We start from the raw sequence: 17,760 nt of genomic DNA, 5'->3' as shown, positions 1-17,760 counted from the left end.
CCAGTTGACCATAGTTGAACAGTTAGCAGAAATTAGAATCAAGAAACATAGGATTTTCCTTTCTTGATTTTTTTTTCACCCGTAGGCGACAGATTTGAAATTTGATACCAATTGGCCAGTTGGATTGTTTTTGTTAGGTTTTGTGACGGATGTTGATGGCTCGAGAAAGGATTTTGTGTGGACGATTTTTTTTTACATATTTATTCAGAAATAATATTACAATAGTGGTAAATGGCACGAGTAATTGGATTACAAGCGGAAGTTCGATTTTGACCGATCGATTATCGATGCTGTCGAACAAAAATTTTTGGGAACGAGAGAAGAGATTTTTTCCTCATTTTTTTGTTTAAGCTAGTTGTCAGCTGCAAAGATGCTCGATGCCATTGGAAATTGCTCTTGGTATACCACTCTTTTATTTTTGCCTTCCCTCTCTCTGGTCCTGATTTTGTGTCTTTCAAATTTCGCCGTCTGATTGTCCTTACTTGCTAGTGATAAAGTATAAATAAATAATAGTCCAACAGAGAGACATTGAGGAAGAGTGATAATAGTGAGAAAAAAATTTCAGAAAAAATAAAATGACAATGACTCTACAGGTAGATTCATAATAAACAAAAAAAAATATAGACTTTTCTAAAGTCTAAAGAAAAAAAAAAGATTTTGAAAAATTCTCGCGCTCGCGCTCCGCCGAGCATCCTGGTAAAAGTTCAAGTTACACGATTTTCATGTTATCATCGTCATCGTCATTATATACAAAATCCATGAACGATTCCCATAGCGGATCATCATTGCGTTACACGAGTGATAACGAATTTTACAATAGGGCGGTGAAGATAGAAAAATGAATTTTGGTTAAAAAAAAATATCCAGTAATATTTTCACCGTCGCTCCTCCGATATGTACAAAAAAATTTTGAGATAATAAAACGGATTATTTACATAGTGATGACATCAGGATTCTCGACTCGCCGGCGATCCACATTGATTGATCGGTACCGATCGGTTTTCACCACATTAGAATTGATGACTTTTTACATATACGAACTGGTCATCAACAGTCTCATAGTCCAGTTGGCCAACTGTTTCTCCCACGAACCAACTCCAATACAATTTTATTATTTCAGGATGTCGATGAGCAATCGATCAATCGATCCAATTGGATGATCATCATTATGATCGTCAGATGTTCGAGTGAAAGTAGGTACCAAGGATCGCTTGGAGGATTTACCGATTTTTCTAATCGCTTAGACAAGGAGATTGTCATCCTGACAGGCGGGTCCTTTGCTCGGCCAGTTGCAGGCACCAGCATTGCTGTCGAAGCTGAGATGAACGGGACAGTTGAAGACGTGAAGGGTGAACCTCTGCTTCCATTCGTCCCAGTGGCAGGCGTAGAATTTGTTACAGTACTTGGGATGCCGGAAGAGACCTGGTCTTGCGCAGTCGGTACTACCTTGAAGAGTCTCATCTACCCCACGCCATCCACCGGGTCCATAGCGATCAAAAGCAGCGCCAGCCTGACCCACGGCATTGCCATTGGCTCCGAACTGACCTAGAGCCTTGGGAGACTTCACTCTAGCACCAGCACTTCGACCAAGAGGAATATCTTCACGATTGGATGAAGCTGGTGAACTTCCCAGTTCACTTCCGGAAGAGTATGACGGTCCTGAAGACCCAGCAGGACCTCCACGGTTCTTGGTCAAGAGGATCTTAGGCGATGAGGTCGAGGATACTGGTAGATAGGTCGTCGAAGGTCTTCCACGTAGATTGTAACCCTGGTTGTCGTTGGGACTGACCCCAAAGACTCCAGTTACTGGTGTCTTGTATGAGGATATTGCTACTGGGGATGCTGTAGAGGATACGTAGTTGCCTGTCAAGCCAGGTCCATTTAATCCTAAGCCCTTGTCAGTTTCAAGGTCAACGTAGATTTCGGATTCATCATAATTGGCCAGGTCCACGGGACCGTTCGAGGATGGGATACGTAGAGATTTTCTTCCGGGACCACGAAGATTGGCGTAGGGATCTTCCTTGCACGTGCATTGTGCCCCGATCTTGCCAAGAAGAAGAGGATGCAGATCGCTCAGCTTCACGATGATCTTGCCTTTGGCCGCAGCTGGTGATTTAGCTGTTGCCACCTCGTAGAGTGGAGTAGTTGAATATCCCGTACTGTAACCACCGGATATTGTTGTGACTGATGGCGTCACTGTTTTCCGATATGGTATCACTGTACTGGATACGTACTGCCCATTGTATTCTTCGCTGGAATAAGATGGCGTGCTGGAAACTGGTCCAGATGTTACGTACTTGGGACCAGCATCGCCGGTATAGATGTCGTAGACGTTTGGAGTGTACTTCACGTTTCCACGTGCCTCGTAATTGGTAACCAGTTTGTGGACCTCGTTTCTTGGAATTTCAAGATTAGCCGGAGATCCACCAGCGATTTCTGATACTGTACCAATTGGTTGTACATTTTGTGATACTGTATAGGAAGCTGGAGTTGTGCTAACAAATTGGACAGATGGTCTTGAATAGCTGTAACCTTGGGAAACCGTTGCCGGTTTTACAGTTGACGAAACTTGAACAGTTGGTTGTTTGTAAGAAATACCAATTGGCTGGAATGGTTTTCTGTAAGTGACACCGATTGCTGGAGCGACAGTGCTTACTGGAACGTAGTGTACCTGGAATGACAATGGATGTTGCTGATTATTTTGACAGTTATGAAAAATATTTGCGAGGAGAGTTGGGATTGATCTTACCTGTTGCTGTGAGGTTACTGATGGCTGCTCGTACGTCACTGTAACTGGTGCGGATGTGCTAACTGGTATTTTTGTCAGCAATGGTCTTCTGGGTCTGTTGTAAACGTATCCGGTGCTGACAGCTGGTGCGGCTGTTGTTACGGCAATGTATTCCTTATCGCCCGTATAGCCTTGTTGCTGGTATGACAGATCGACTTCAACTTCAGGGTGAACAGTTGGCAATGTACCAGTTTGGAATCTGCTATCTTTGTACGTGAATTTACCAGTGTTGACAACATTTTTGACTGGAAGTACTGTGGGTGACACAATTGTTTTGTATCCGTTGTCAACAACTGGTTGTACAGTCGAAATGACAGTCGGTACTTTGGCAGCTTGGTAGATTGTACTCTTGAAGTTCTCCAAGGGACCAGTTGTGTATCCCACTGGTATCACAGTTGGTGTTGGATATTTCCTAATGTTCGACGGTCTGCTGCCAAAACTGACAGAGGAAACTGTTGGACCAGTTGGAACTTTGGCAGCTTGATAAAGAGTCTCTTGATATTGTACGTTAGTTGGTTTTCTATAACTGTACGTATTGACAACTGCTGGTGCAGCTGTGATTGGTGCGGATGTGACAACTGAAGGAGTATTGTAAACCTCAATATTCAGCTGGGGCGCTGGTGTCGTAACAGCTACAGGAATTTCTGCATAGGTCGAGGAAATTGGAGAAACCGTGGAACCAATTGGTCTTCTGCTGTTGAATTGTACAGTTGGTTTTGCATATGAGTATCCTGATGATGCTCCAGATTTGGTCGTTCCCAATGTGATCCTAGATGCGTCAATATGACTTACGTCAATTCCGGGTGTTGATGAGACATAGACTTCCGGTGTAACAGTTGAAGTGACGTATGCCAAATTGTTGACGTCAGTAGCAACAGTTGATCCGCTATAACCTGTATTGCCTTCAAAGGCCTTGGCTCCGATATTCTCAAGATTTGGTCTAGGACGTGGTCTTCCGGTAGCTGCTACGTAACTGGCACTGCCACCTAGTTGGGCGGTGGTAATACCAGTTTTCGTACTTCCGGTCTTAGTGAAACCTCCTTGAGTATAAGAACCACCAGTCTTAAGTTTGGTACCGTACCCATTAACTCCTGCCAATGTAGTACCCAGAATGACTCCTCCACTTCCGTCTACTCTACCGCCCGAAACCACAGAATCTGGAAGTGATCCATAAGCTGGTCTATAATCCGGAAGATCAGTTTCCGAATATTTACTAGTGATGTAGCCATTATTTAATCTGATAGTACCACGTCCGCCGTTATCATGGTACTCATTGGTCTTGTAACCGGTGTCAGTGAACTGACTTCCACCTTTGGTGCTACCACTGAACAGATTACCATTACCAGAAGTTCCAGTCTTTCCATGATAAGTTGTAGTGCTACTTCCGGTATATCCCGATCCTCTGTTTCCATGATACGTGGTGGTACCAGCTCCCGTGTAAATGGATCCAGTTCCGGAGGATCCAGTGTTTCCTTGATAAGTACTACTTCCGGTATAATGGCTTCCTGTAGAGTCTCCGATAACAACACCAGGCTGCACTGTACCACCCAAGATAACTCCAGGTGCAGTTTGTCCGGTTAGAAGAACTCCGTGAGATGAGTCGCCCTTGATGATAGTTCCTGGAGCAGATGTTCCTGTGATAAGGACACCAGGAGCAGTGGTTCCATGAACGATTGTTCCAGGAGATGAGGATCCAATATAAGTTTCCTTGACTCCACCGCTGATGACGTATCCAGGTGTACCGGAACTGGTCTCAACGTAACCCGGAGTCACTGATCCAGCAATGATGGTTCCCTGTTTCTGAGATCCTCCCAGGATCGTGCCAGCAACATCTCCATGAGTCAAAAGAGTTCCTGAATTGGAAGCATCGGTAGCAATCGCTCCATGGATATTGTCACCAGTGACGATGGTACCAGTGTAACCACCGGAACCAGCGTTGCCATAATAAGTTGTAGTTCCCACAGGGGTCACTCCCTTTCCGAAGAGACTAGAGTGGTCCGATGATCCTGCTCCAATGACGTAAGTTCCAGGTGACCCAGCGTTGCCATAGTAGGTAGTACCTCCTGCAGGATATCGTACACCACTAGTGGTTCCTCCTACAAGATAAGGTCCTTGGGATCCTGTATTTCCGTAGAAAGTGCTAGTCTTTCCGGTTGACAATTTAACCCCATGAGAAGATCCGTCATCCACTACATATCCTCCTGCGTTGTCGCTGGTAATGGCACCGTGAGCTCCTGTTGATCCTCCAAGAACGTAGCCACCATCGGATCCAGTGTTACCATGATAAACTGTAGATCCTCCGAAAGATCCTCTACCAGGAGATGAACCATGAGATCCTGTGTTGCCGTGGTAAGTTGTGGTACTTGTGGAAATCACGCCGTGTCCTCTGGTTGCGCCGGTTCCTGTGGAACCACTGTAACCAGTCGATTCTCCTCCGTGTCCTGCTAGGATTCCAGTGGAACCGATTCCATGGGAACCGTCGTAGACTGTGCTAAGGCCGGATCCGTCATAGCCAGTCGATCCAGCGTATCCTGATCCTGATGATCCATCGTATCCGGATCCAGTTGCGCCTGTATATCCTGAACCTGTGGCACCACTGTATCCTGTGCCTGCAGATCCGGAATATCCTACACCGGATGCTCCAGTGTATCCTGCACCTGAGGAACCTGAATATGTTGAACCGGAACTATCGGCACCAGTTGCTCCTGAGTATCCAGCACCTATGGTATGTCCTGCACCGGTAGTGCTTGAATATCCTACACCTGCAGAGTTTCCGGCACTATTCGATCCGGAATATCCTGCTCCTCCGATATTTCCTGAACCAGTAGAATGTCCTTCGAATCCGGATCCAGTATATCCTGCACCGGTGGAGTGTCCTGCACCAGTAGATCCCGAATATCCTCCTCCTGTAGAGTGCCCTGCACCGGCTCCTTCATATCCTGCTCCCGTAGAAAAGCCAGAGCTACCGGGATAGACATTTCCAGACGTTCCAGAATGACCTGCTCCAGCCAATTCAGTATATCCTCCTTGTCCTCCTGATCCAAAATGTCCAGAGCCAGCGCTTGTTGTATATCCTGAACCTGAACCGGTTCCAGCTCCAGAATGTCCTGCGCCATCAATTCCTGAATATCCTATTCCTGCTCCTGTCCCAGAATGACCTGCACCTACTGCTTCAGTATAGCCTGAACCAGATCCAACTCCTGCGTATCCTATATCAGATCCTGCTCCAGAGTGTCCAGCGCCACCAATTCCTGAATATCCTACTCCTGCTCCTACTCCCGAATGACTTGCACCTCCTGCTCCAGAATAACCAGAACCAGATCCAGCTCCAGAATTTCCTGAACCAGCGCTTCCTGCATATCCTATACCAGATCCTGCTCCAGCGTGTCCTGCGCCACCAATTCCTGAATATCCTATTCCTGCTCCTGCTCCAGAATGACTTGCACCTCCTGCTCCAGAATAACCAGAACCAGATCCAGCTCCAGAATTTCCTGAACCAGCGCTTCCTGCATATCCTATACCAGATCCTGCTCCAGCGTGTCCTGCGCCACCAATTCCTGAATATCCTATTCCTGCTCCTGCTCCAGAATGACTTGCACCTCCTGCTCCAGAATAACCAGAACCAGATCCAGCTCCAGAATTTCCTGAACCAGCGCCTCCTCCATATCCTATACCAGATCCTGCTCCAGAGTGTCCTGCGCCACTAATTCCTGAATATCCTATTCCTGCTCCTGCGCCAGAATGACTTGCACCTCCTGCTCCAGAATAACCAGAACCAGATCCAGCTCCAGAATTTCCTGAACCAGCGCCTCCTGCATATCCTATACCAGATCCTGCTCCAGAGTGTCCTGCGCCACCAATTCCTGAATATCCTATTCCTGCTCCAGAATAGCCAGAACCAGATCCAGCTCCAGAATGTCCTGAACCACCAATTCCGGAATATCCAATTCCAGCTCCTGCTCCGGAGTGTCCGGCATCACCAGCTCCTGAATATCCACTTCCTGGCCCCGCTCCAGAATGTGCTGAACCATCAGCACCTCCATATCCTGCACCAGCACCGCCGGCATATCCTGTTCCGGCTCCAGAGTGTCCCGATCCTGCGCCACCCGAATATCCTGGACCTGCACCAGCACCAGCCCCATTTCCTTCGCCAATTCCTCCATATCCTATACCAGATCCAGCACCACCGGCACCAGAATATCCGGAACCGCCTGCATATCCAGCACCAGATCCACCATATTCAGTTCTGGAGTATCCAGAAACACCGCAACCAGGAACAAGCCAAGGCCATTCGCAGATCAATTTCTCTTCATCAAACACCAATCCAAATGGACAACGGAATTCATAAGCAGTCAATTCAGGTCCACCTGTAATACAAAATAATACAAAATTGTTATTGAAGATCTCAACCATAAACGGTATCGGGATCAAAAGATAGAATCTTACCAAGATCGAAACAGGCAAAGAACCATCTGCAATTTTGTCGATCGGCATAGTATCCAGGCTGAGCAGGACACTGGAATTTCGCTTGAGGAACCGGTGCAATTTCACTACTTCCTGGACAAGGTGATCCCTCAGAAAGAGATCCCGGCCAGACGCAAACTTCAGTACGCTCGTCAAAAGCCAACCCAGCGGGACAATCAAATTCAAAAACAGAATAATCGTCAATCCCTTGATTGAACTTGACGCAACGATAAAACCGATTGCAACTTTTTGGATGCACAAAATATCCTTGTCTGGTGCACGAAAATTCCGTTTGCGTATTTTCGCGAATGGCGTGAATATGTCCTTCCGTATCAACCACACGAACAATCCTGAATCCCGATGACTTCACGTGGGACGTGTACGGCATCTGAGCATGCTGCAACAGGCAAGAAGTTAACGATAAAAAATCTTCCCCCCAGGTAACAAAAATACCAATCTTATCTCTATCAATAATCTCTAACACACAGGGTCGCCATCTATCGATATTTCCCAATACCCAACGATTTTTATTCAGAAGATAACATTACCGACTGACGGTAAAAAGAATCACAAAATAACCATTTAGTAAAATAAGTCATTATTACGTGAAGATCATTTTCCAAAGAAGATAACACAGCTGCTCTAGTTTTCCTCTTCATATCAGTAAACGAATGATAAACTTCGTGAGTGAGAGGTTTTCCACAATGACTTTTCAAGTCATGTTCAACATCATGAATTCCAAGACCAGCAAGTTCACGAAGTAAGGCATACTTTCCCTAAAAATAATAAATTGAAAAAAAAATTACACCCATTATCAAAAAGTTCAAAAAAAAATTTGTTCAAAGTACAGTCACGTACTTTAATACCAGCAGAAATTTTATCCTCGAACGCGATCCACGTGTCGTCCTTGAATGCATAAGGGGCAGTGAGATCCTCGTCTCTCTCTACAGTCCATTCACCCTCGCTCATCAATTCGCAAAGCTGTAACAAGCGTCGAGGAATTATGAAAGATTATTAATTACATCATTAACCAAAGCACGTGGCACGAGGAACAAGTCCCAGATAAAACCAGCAGGTCCGTTAGGTAAGCCAAGACTGCCTATCGCGCACAGATAAGTCATACAGCGTCAGGGCCCAAGTTGTCAATTCATCTCCCACCTTGACTAGCCGACCTCAACATTGGGTCTGCCAGGGTCCCAAATCAGCCATCCTTAATCCACTACTTAAAAACTGTGCCACTGGGTATACTTAGTCAAAAGTTCACCCAATGACTAATAGCGTCTGGTCATTCTTGGATTCATTACTCCCAAGGTGATCTGGACGTTGGTCCAGACTGAGACCACGTGTCAGGATCATATAAGATGTCTGAACGTTTTCAAAATCAAATTTTAGACACGCGCATCGTGAACCATATTTAATTTCAGTATCGTTACAGCCACTTACTTCCTTTCGACTCAAAACAGCAGGAGCCTCCTCGGTGGTCGCTGATCTGGGTGTGTTCTCTTTTTTGTCTTTTAAGGTAAATTTATAGGCAGCTGCTGGTAACGACACCAGGATCTTTTTCTTTGGCGCACCTAGACCACTTATCAGGTCCACCAGACTATCGGTATTCAGCATATCAAAAAGACCCATTAATCGGGATGGGTGAAAGGTGCTGAATGACTCTTCATCATCCACCAGATAGTGACTGGAGAGAGTGAACAGGTCGACGTATCTGAAATGAAAGTACAAATTTTTGAATCAACCAATTTTTCATCAATTTCATAACCTGGATGGAAAAATCGTATATCTATACAGGGTGCGGCATTTTTTTTTTTAATTATCAGTCAACTGGTTCAGCAGGTGATTACAGCATTTCTAGCGGGACTGGATGCGTAACTGGCTCAAGGATAGGAGGATCTAGCGAACCAACCATCTTTTTTTTTTCCCATAAATCGCATCGACGTTTTCAGATTTTCTTGATGCTTTTCTCATTTATATCGTTGCGTAAGAATCTCATGCTCGAGGTGTTGTACAATTTTTTTTTTTTCATTTTTATTAAATTGAAATTTAATTAAAGTAAGGTATGTCTTCGGGTTTTAATGTAAATTTGTTTACATACTTTGATAATGACTTTACGTCGTATTGCTTTGCTAGGTTCTCGGGTTTGGTTGGTAATGCAAGTAAAATTCGCTTCTCGTTCTTCTTCCTGATCATCTCGTCCTTGAGTCCCTTCACGAAGTCGGTCAGACGTTCTTTGGATCCTGCTGTCATGTCCAATTCGATACCGTCGACCTATAATAATTATGGAAAAAATATATATATACATATATATTAGGAAAAAAAATAATTTCACGCATCTTATACTCGGTGACGTGATTTTTCAATTCACGGTCACAAGGCGACTCCAATGACTTTACGTCGTATTGCTTTGCTAGGTTCTCGGGTTTGGTTGGTAATGCAAGTAAAATTCGCTTCTCGTTCTTCTTCCTGATCATCTCGTCCTTGAGTCCCTTCACGAAGTCGGTCAGACGTTCTTTGGATCCTGCTGTCATGTCCAATTCGATACCGTCGACCTATAATAATTATGGAAAAAATATATATATACATATATATTAGGAAAAAAAATAATTTCACGCATCTTATACTCGGTGACGTGATTTTTCAATTCACGGTCACAAGGCGACTCCAAGCACGGGTGAGATACCGGCGCCCCGCTGGAGATGGGCAAAGGGCTGTAGAGCGGGCGGAGGTAGTTTTGATACGGTTAAGGGCAGAGGAGGAACCCCCTGACCCGAGTTGAGGACGTGGTGCCCAGCTGTCGCCCGATGCCCTGGGGAAGCGGCCGTGGAGGATCTCCAAAAGTTACGTACCGATTCGCTAAGGAACGCTCTCGATTTGGTTTAAAGGGACGACTCGAGGGAAAGGAAGAATTATCGGCTATAAGTATCTCGACCAATCAAATGATCAGAATGATTAGTTCTCGAATTTGACTGTTGTCAAAACAGTCTGTCTCGGGGCACCGACCGAGGTGTCACGTGCTGGCTCGCGCTCCCGTGCTATTTGTTGATAGTTTTTCTAACCGCGTTTCAATACCGTATAGCAAGTTTTCGTTCGTACAGTTTTCGCGTTGCTCTCGCGAAATCCAAGAAGTTCTATGGATTTTCTGTGAGTGTTCCGGAGGTGTAGTGTCGTGTCCTAGTGCAGTGCCCACCCGAGTGTCTCCTGGATGCGATTCTCGGCCTTCACGGATCAGCTGCACCAGCTCCGGTGAGTCTCCCAATTTATTAATTGGTGAAGGGATTTCGATTTGACACGTCCGATTCGTTCTGTTACTCCGCTCCCGTTCGCGCACCCAGTTGCGTTCGCTGATTTCACGCGACCCCAAAGATCAGCACCTACGGTTGCGTTTCTCGATTTTACGCGTCCCCAAAAATCTACAGGATCCGTTAAGTTGTCGCACTGTCCGATAGGTTCCGTCAGATCTCTCGTTTCGGTGGAATTGGGCCTGTTCCACCCCAACTCCCGGGTCATACCGGCTCGTCAGTTCCCGGTGAAAAAAGAATTGGCTGGCGCCCGCCTGGCTTGCGGATGCACGAACGGTGGACGGCCGAAGGTAACGTAGGTTAATTGTCGGATTTTTCACTATTAGTGTCGAGTTAAGATAATACTTTACAATATATAAAGAAAATAATTTAACGCATCTTAAACTTATAACTTAATTATGCAGATTTCGCAAAAGTCAATATCATACGATAAACGAGAATGAAAGTACATATCAATTATTTCAAATAAGGCTACGAAAAGTTTAATAGAAAATTATTTAATTTACACAAATGATCCAGCCGTGACTTCCGTTAACAATTAACTCTCACGTTTTACTAACAAATATGGTTAACCAAGAGAAAAGTGATACAAGATAACCCATTGATCTTCGCTCAAGAAAGAAAGCAAAGGCATTCACTCCTATCGCGGGTGAATCATTACGGGTACAGTGCATTGACCATAACTTTCATTTTCACATAAAACAACCAGACGACGATTCTGTCCCGTCGATTATAAAAGTCTGCAAATTCTTTTTTAACAAGCGGAAATGACGTCACCGACACAACAAAATCATAATCAATCGTTACTCGTTTTTTTTTTACTGTCTTACCTCATTCAGGATCCTCGCGAATCTCGCTACGGATTCTTGTCGTCCCTTACCGGAAGTCTTGAGCGAACCACGAGGATCGTTAAGGGAAACGACAAGCTGAAGTACTGGATTGACTTCCTTCAAGGACTTCCGGAAATCTTTGATTCCTGAAATAACAAAAAATTATTCCGGTATTAATTATTAATTTTTTCACAAAATCCTTCATCATCGTCAGACTATAATTCAACATTATTTGGGACTGATAAAATTAGGAGAAATAAAATCTGAGAGACCAGTGACGTCACGCCTGGATCCCGGGGTCAAATGTCACGGCAAAAGTGAACGTACGTCGTCGTCAGGAATTCAATGACTAGCAATCAGGAAGAAAAATGTGAATCGAGTGTAAAGTCGAAAATAAATAATTCGATTAAATCCTATAATGAGAGCGTGACCAATTACCGATCGATAATCAATAATCAATGGATCGATCGATACCTGAACTACACTGTGCCTATTGTGCCGAGCAAAGATACATAATAATAAAATCCACAGAAACTACAAAGCGAAGTATTATAAATTTTGATAAAATCCAAACGCCATTCGAAATTTGAAAGTCTCATTGTTCCCGCGCTAAAAAATCGGTTCTTAACGATTCTTTAAGATCCCGAAGTATATGTCAGGGTCGGTATGGTGATATAATTGAATTAGGGGGTCAGGTGGGTCTGGGGGGAGGTGAGGTTGACCCAGGACCTGGACTTATGAGATATTACATTGTGAAATGAATTATTGAGTACGTATCGGTATCTGCCAATATGTTCAATGACAGATCATTATCGATAAGTATCGATCAGAAGATGGTCGTACGAATTTGAAAATTCGGGGGTCCATTGAATTGGGAGATCGTGCTATTTTTTTTTATAGTGTTATATATGATTGCTGGTGAATCGTATATGTATATTGATTGCATCCTGCTTGAATCTTCAATTTCGTTAGATCAAAGGTCTTCGTTCTTTTGTTCCAGTCGGATGTTAAGGTCGATCAGACTATATGGATACGGCTGTGCGATTATTTATTGGCTTTCAACAGTTGCTGTATATATATATGTAGAGAGAGAGAGAGAGAGACGATGAAGAATCGTGTCCCCTTTATCATGAAAAATTGGGCCGGTCGATCTAGGACCATAAAAGATCCCAACTGACCCAGATAAAGGCGCACACGCGATTCTCCGAGGTCGCCAGCGACAGAATCGACTATTGGCATACCCATGGTAGCTACGTGTTAAAAAGACTTGCGAAATTTTGTCCTCTGCCACCCACTGTACTCATGGTATTGTGCTGGACCAGTTACAGCATCCCGGATATCGAAGTTAAGTCTGGATGAAAGAAATGGACCCGGGTCCAATCTGTGAAGATCTGAAAAAGGGTGTGTCATATGGGATTTCAATGTAATGAAGATTAATTATTTTTTGTAATTTTTAAGAATTACGTAACATCTCAAAATTTTTTTAATTTCATCCCATATGATTTTATCCATACGTGGTTAACACACGTGTGATTGGCTTTGATGTTTGTTAGGTCGAAAGGACTTTCGCCGATCAAGTTCAATGATCTTCGCATTGGTCCATTATGGTGACGGATAAGTGATCTTGAAAAAAAAATTTTATTGACTGAAAGTTTTCAAGGATCGAAATTATTCGAGTGTTAAATCCATAATAGTTTGTCAGGACAATTTCTATTAAGAAATTTCTCCATAAACTTTCACGGTCCTTGAGGCACTTTTTTTTTTGGAAATGAAAAAAAAATCACCTTGATATACGTTTTTGGACCAGATTCGCAATTCGGTTGGAAGGTCATGATCTGGTGAGAAAGTAGATTTGGAAAGGAATATTTACATCCGTTAACAATTAATATGCTAATAACATCCTGATTAAGAAGAAATTATCGCAAGGGTCCATTCATCTTAGACCGAGAGAAAGATCATAACGTCGGGGATAAAGATGAAAAAAGAAATATATATATCAATCACTTCCCCTGACGTCGGAAAGTAAAAGTAGAGGAGAAAGAAAAAATGATTAAAAAGTATTATCTTTTTCGTTGCGTAACTATACGGCTCATTTCTTATTCAAAACTGTACCTACACCGGGTACAGTCTTATCTATATGAATTTATCTCGAGAAGTTATCTCGAATGAACCCGTGAACACGTGCTGTCGAAAACGAAAGTGTTCCATTAAGTATTACCATTGATACTGTTCAAATTGGATATGAATATTCATATGTAGATATACACATATATTTAACTAATAAATATTCATCGATTAAAAAAAAAATTATTGATCTCACGACTGACCAAATTTTTTTGGGAGAAATTAAAAAAAAAATTCAAAAATTTATACTTGTAAAAATTAAATGATCCTTACAGTGATCGATGAACAGGATGACTGATTGAAAAAAAAATCCGTCAAAAAAAAGTTCGCATCATCGCATGCGGTAATTTAGATGAATTATTTATAACGCATGTGGCCTGTAAGTACGTAAGCAGCTAATTGCATACGTAATCTTCTTGTTGCATTTTGCAACGATGCACTTTGCATGCACTTGTATGTTACTGGACTAGATTCCATATGCGATATACATATACGTAAATAGACGAGAATCTCAAATGTCACAGTAATCGAATATCAGTGGGGCAAGTGCAAGGATGTATCTTTGGATGCGGGGTACAGATGATGCATTTTAATATACAAAAATCGATAAAGTCATTTTGCTAATTGCGTACGTAATCTCCTTGTTGCATTTTGCACCGATGCACTTTGCATGCAGTTGTATGTTACTGGACTATATTCCATATGCGATATACATATACGTAAATAGACGAGAATCTCAAATGTCACAGTAATCGAATATCAGTGGGGCAAGTGCAAGGATGTATCTTTGGATGCGGGGTACAGATGATGCATTTTAATATACAAAAATCGATAAAGTCATTTTGCTAATTGCGTACGTAATCTCCTTGTTGCATTTTGCACCGATGCACTTTGCATGCAGTTGTATGTTACTGGACTATATTCCATATGCGATATACATATACGTAAATAGACGAGAATCTCAAATGTCACAGGAATCGAATATCAGTGGGGCAAGTGCAAGGATGTATCTTTGGATGCGGGGTACAGATGATGCATTTTAATATACAAAAATTGATAAAGTCATTTTGCTAATTGCGTACGTAATCTCCTTGTTGCATTTTGCACCGATGCACTTTGCATGCAGTTGTATGTTACTGGACTATATTCCATATGCGATATACATATACGTAAATAGACGAGAATCTCAAATGTCACAGGAATCGAATATCAGTGGGGCAAGTGCAAGGATGTATCTTTGGATGCGGGGTACAGATGATGCATTTTAATATACAAAAATTGATAAAGTCATTTTGCTAATTGCGTACGTAATCTCCTTGTTGCATTTTGCACCGATGCACTTTGCATGCAGTTGTATGTTACTGGACTATATTCCATATGCGATATACATATACGTAAATAGACGAGAATCTCAAATGTCACAGGAATCGAATATCAGTGGGGCAAGTGCAAGAATGCATCTTTGGATGCTGGATACAGATGATGCATTTTAATATGCAAAAATTGATAAACTGATCTTGGCAAAATAATTTTGAAAAATTAATCATCGATATAACAGCTTACCAGTTGAAGATAGATTATGAAGATTGTGACCCTGCTGGACCAGTGTGGTGCATCTGCATATGGTCTCGCTGAGCAGATCAATATCAGTGGTCGACGTGTAGCAAAGGATCTCGCGTCCAGGTGAAGTCTTTTGTTTGGGACATTCTGAAAAAAATGTTCCATTTAAAAAAATTTACCAAACTCGAGATAAGGATTGACGATCTTCAAGCCGGAGGCTGCAGCTGGTCCAGCCGTACGATAGCTGAGATCATCTTCACGTAAGCGTGTCTATAATAATCGTTTACATAGTCGCGTAAACTTGTTGTCCCGCGAACAAAAAATGGCTGATATGAAAAATATTACAGCTGCAGTTATAAATAATTATTTTTGCTTTATAGTTATCAATGATTTAGAACCTTTAGATCCTTGATGACTGCATCAGTACGAATGATTAATAATTGGATACATCTTGCGATTCGTTCGGATTGTTCAAATAATTAAATGATGAAAATTTTCGAAAAAAATTTAAAAAATTATTCACGTCCCGCGAGGATAAATTTTTGTTACATCTTTCAAGGAATTCTGAGAATTCTCTGGCTATGGCGTTCGATTGCCAATCTTTAATGGGTTAAGATCATCGAAGGATGCTGGCAATTAGATGATTCATCAAATAGTGCAAATTCGGTATTGTTTCCCAGCTATGACGAATCTGCACAAGCTTAGAATTAATTGTCAAGACGTAAATGGTACCGTCCTTGTATATATATATATATACACGCTCCTGCTCCAGTTGCCGATTTCGCAATTTAACCTTAAGGAACGCACCGTAGCGCTCTCGATACAGAGACAGAGATCGTAAAGATCATTGGACCACTTTTCATTTCAGTGAGGCTGCGAGAGCTGTCAATTCAGTCTGAACACAGGTAGCATGTAATTGAGATTTTGCGAGGTATTAAGCTACAGTATATTTGGAATAAAAAAAAACAAAAAAAATCAAAATTACGATTATATGTTATAAATCATGGATCTATTTTTATCGATATCGATCAGCTAATACATAACCTCAAAGTACATCAATAACGTCAAAACCCATAAAATCGATAAATTACCTCGACAATTTTTTTTATCGATCGATACCGATTTATAGATCATCGACAAACGACGGATATAGTAATACACAAGATACACGATAGACAAGGAGAAATACGATTATAAAGAAAGAAAAAAGAAAAAAAAACCCATAAAATTCACTGCACGTAAAGATGCCAGAAGACGAGAAAGACACTTATGGCAAGTATAGTAAAAAGAAAAAAGAACTAGAAATATTTTCTCACAGCAACGGCAACTTTTCTATAAATATTAAATATCCAATAAATCGATCGAGTTACTAAATTCCATCGAAAAAAAAAAACGTAACAAGATAATTATTAAAAAAAAAAAATAATACAAACTTACTCGCAGCAATTCCAAGCGTCAGCAACCCCAAAAGGGGTAAGAGCCCGAGTAGCCCCATTTTCGTATCACAATTTCCGTCCCTGGTATTATTCTTTATCGTCAATTGAAAAAAAAAGTTGCGATTTCCGATTTAGCCAATTAAAAATTTTTTTTTTCCAAAATTCGACGATTTAGCAACCGAGTACACGAGCTCGTAACAAACTGTCAGGCTGGTTCGCTTGTCTGCACATCGAAATTATTATTGAAAAAAAAAAAGTCAAAAATCGAAAGTGAACCGTACGAGCGATCGTCATGAACTGAAGGTGAAATTCGTCCGAAAGAAACTTTATGCGAAGGAGGCGCGATAGTTGGTGAACGCGAACGCAAAAAGCGGTTCTAAGGGGGTCCGGCCGATGTACCGTAGAATATATAGAAAAGTCTTCTCGAGCAATGTGGAAGAAGGTATTTTTTTTCCTCTCCTATTTTCGATGGGTAGGTGGTGGGGGGAGGGAGGGTTGTAGGAGAGACACAAAAGGCACCTTCGTCTTTGAGTGCACGATTGGGACTGAACCTTTGGTGGATCTGGTCTCTCCTAGTAAAGTAAGGCCCAGTGAGTGAAGCCCCAGGTGAAGTGGCGAGAGTCAAAGTTACGTTGGTTAAGCGAGAGGTAGTGGACAGCAGGGGGACCAAGAGACATCTGGGACCAATAAGGCCCAGAGGGTGGGGTGCCTTCTGCCCCAGATAGGGAAAACTTTCCTTGTAGACGGAAATATATATATATATATATATACACACGAGGCCCCTAAATATAATCGATTGGATTGAAAAAAAAAATATCAATCAATTTCAATAAAATTCGATCCACGCTTATAGCTCGACACTTTTATTTTTAACACTGCACTTTTTTTTATGTAAAAAATTGTTTTCATACATTCACTTTTAGGTAAATTTTCTATTTGTTTTTGAAATTATTGATTATCGATCGATATATCGATATGTGAAAGCTTTGATAAATCCATCACCTCTGGACCACCTACGTATCCCGACTGCGAGTCTATCTGACTGCTGGCATTAAAATACACATGGCAATCGTGCATGTGTTTTACCTATATGCCTTGGTAATAATTTACTTTAGGATAATCGCTGCTATGCTAATCGCCGATGATCACAACAGTGTAAAGGCGCGGTTACGCGGAGAATGATCGGAAAAATGTAGTCATTTTTGAGTTTAAAAAAATATTTTGAGTAAATGAAAATTATTTCATCGATGACT

General features: G+C 42.1%; 1 protein-coding gene across 3 annotated transcripts; it reads right to left on the bottom strand.

The window, feature by feature from the left end:
- Positions 1-185: 185 nt before the first annotated feature.
- Positions 186-17,239, bottom strand: LOC107271481 (mucin-19). Of its 3 annotated transcripts, XM_015747532.2 has the most exons (10): positions 16,509-17,239; positions 15,075-15,218; positions 11,388-11,533; positions 9,354-9,526; positions 8,696-8,966; positions 8,111-8,233; positions 7,858-8,028; positions 7,235-7,649; positions 2,750-7,155; positions 186-2,671 (listed from the first exon to the last, which is right to left on the bottom strand). In XM_015747532.2, the coding sequence occupies exons 1-10, from the start codon at positions 16,564-16,566 to the stop codon at positions 1,241-1,243; spliced, it is 7,338 nt and encodes a 2,445-aa protein (XP_015603018.1). In that variant the 5' UTR covers positions 16,567-17,239; the 3' UTR covers positions 186-1,240. The 3 variants fall into 3 exon arrangements, with proteins under 3 accessions (XP_015603018.1, XP_015603017.1, XP_015603015.1); XM_015747531.1 differs by lacking the exons at positions 11,388-11,533; positions 15,075-15,218; positions 16,509-17,239 and having other exon boundaries at positions 186-2,159; positions 2,235-2,671; positions 9,354-9,543; XM_015747529.1 differs by lacking the exons at positions 11,388-11,533; positions 15,075-15,218; positions 16,509-17,239 and having other exon boundaries at positions 2,750-6,519; positions 6,550-7,155; positions 9,354-9,543.
- Between the last annotated feature and the right edge of the window lie 521 nt (positions 17,240-17,760).

The sequence above is a fragment of the Cephus cinctus genome, unplaced genomic scaffold (genome assembly GCF_000341935.2).
Source record: "Cephus cinctus unplaced genomic scaffold, Ccin1 Ccin1_scaffold0980, whole genome shotgun sequence".
Taxonomy (NCBI): domain Eukaryota; kingdom Metazoa; phylum Arthropoda; class Insecta; order Hymenoptera; family Cephidae; genus Cephus; species Cephus cinctus.
Note: the sequence above shows the minus strand (reverse complement) of the source record. Positions and strands in the feature narration are given on the sequence as shown.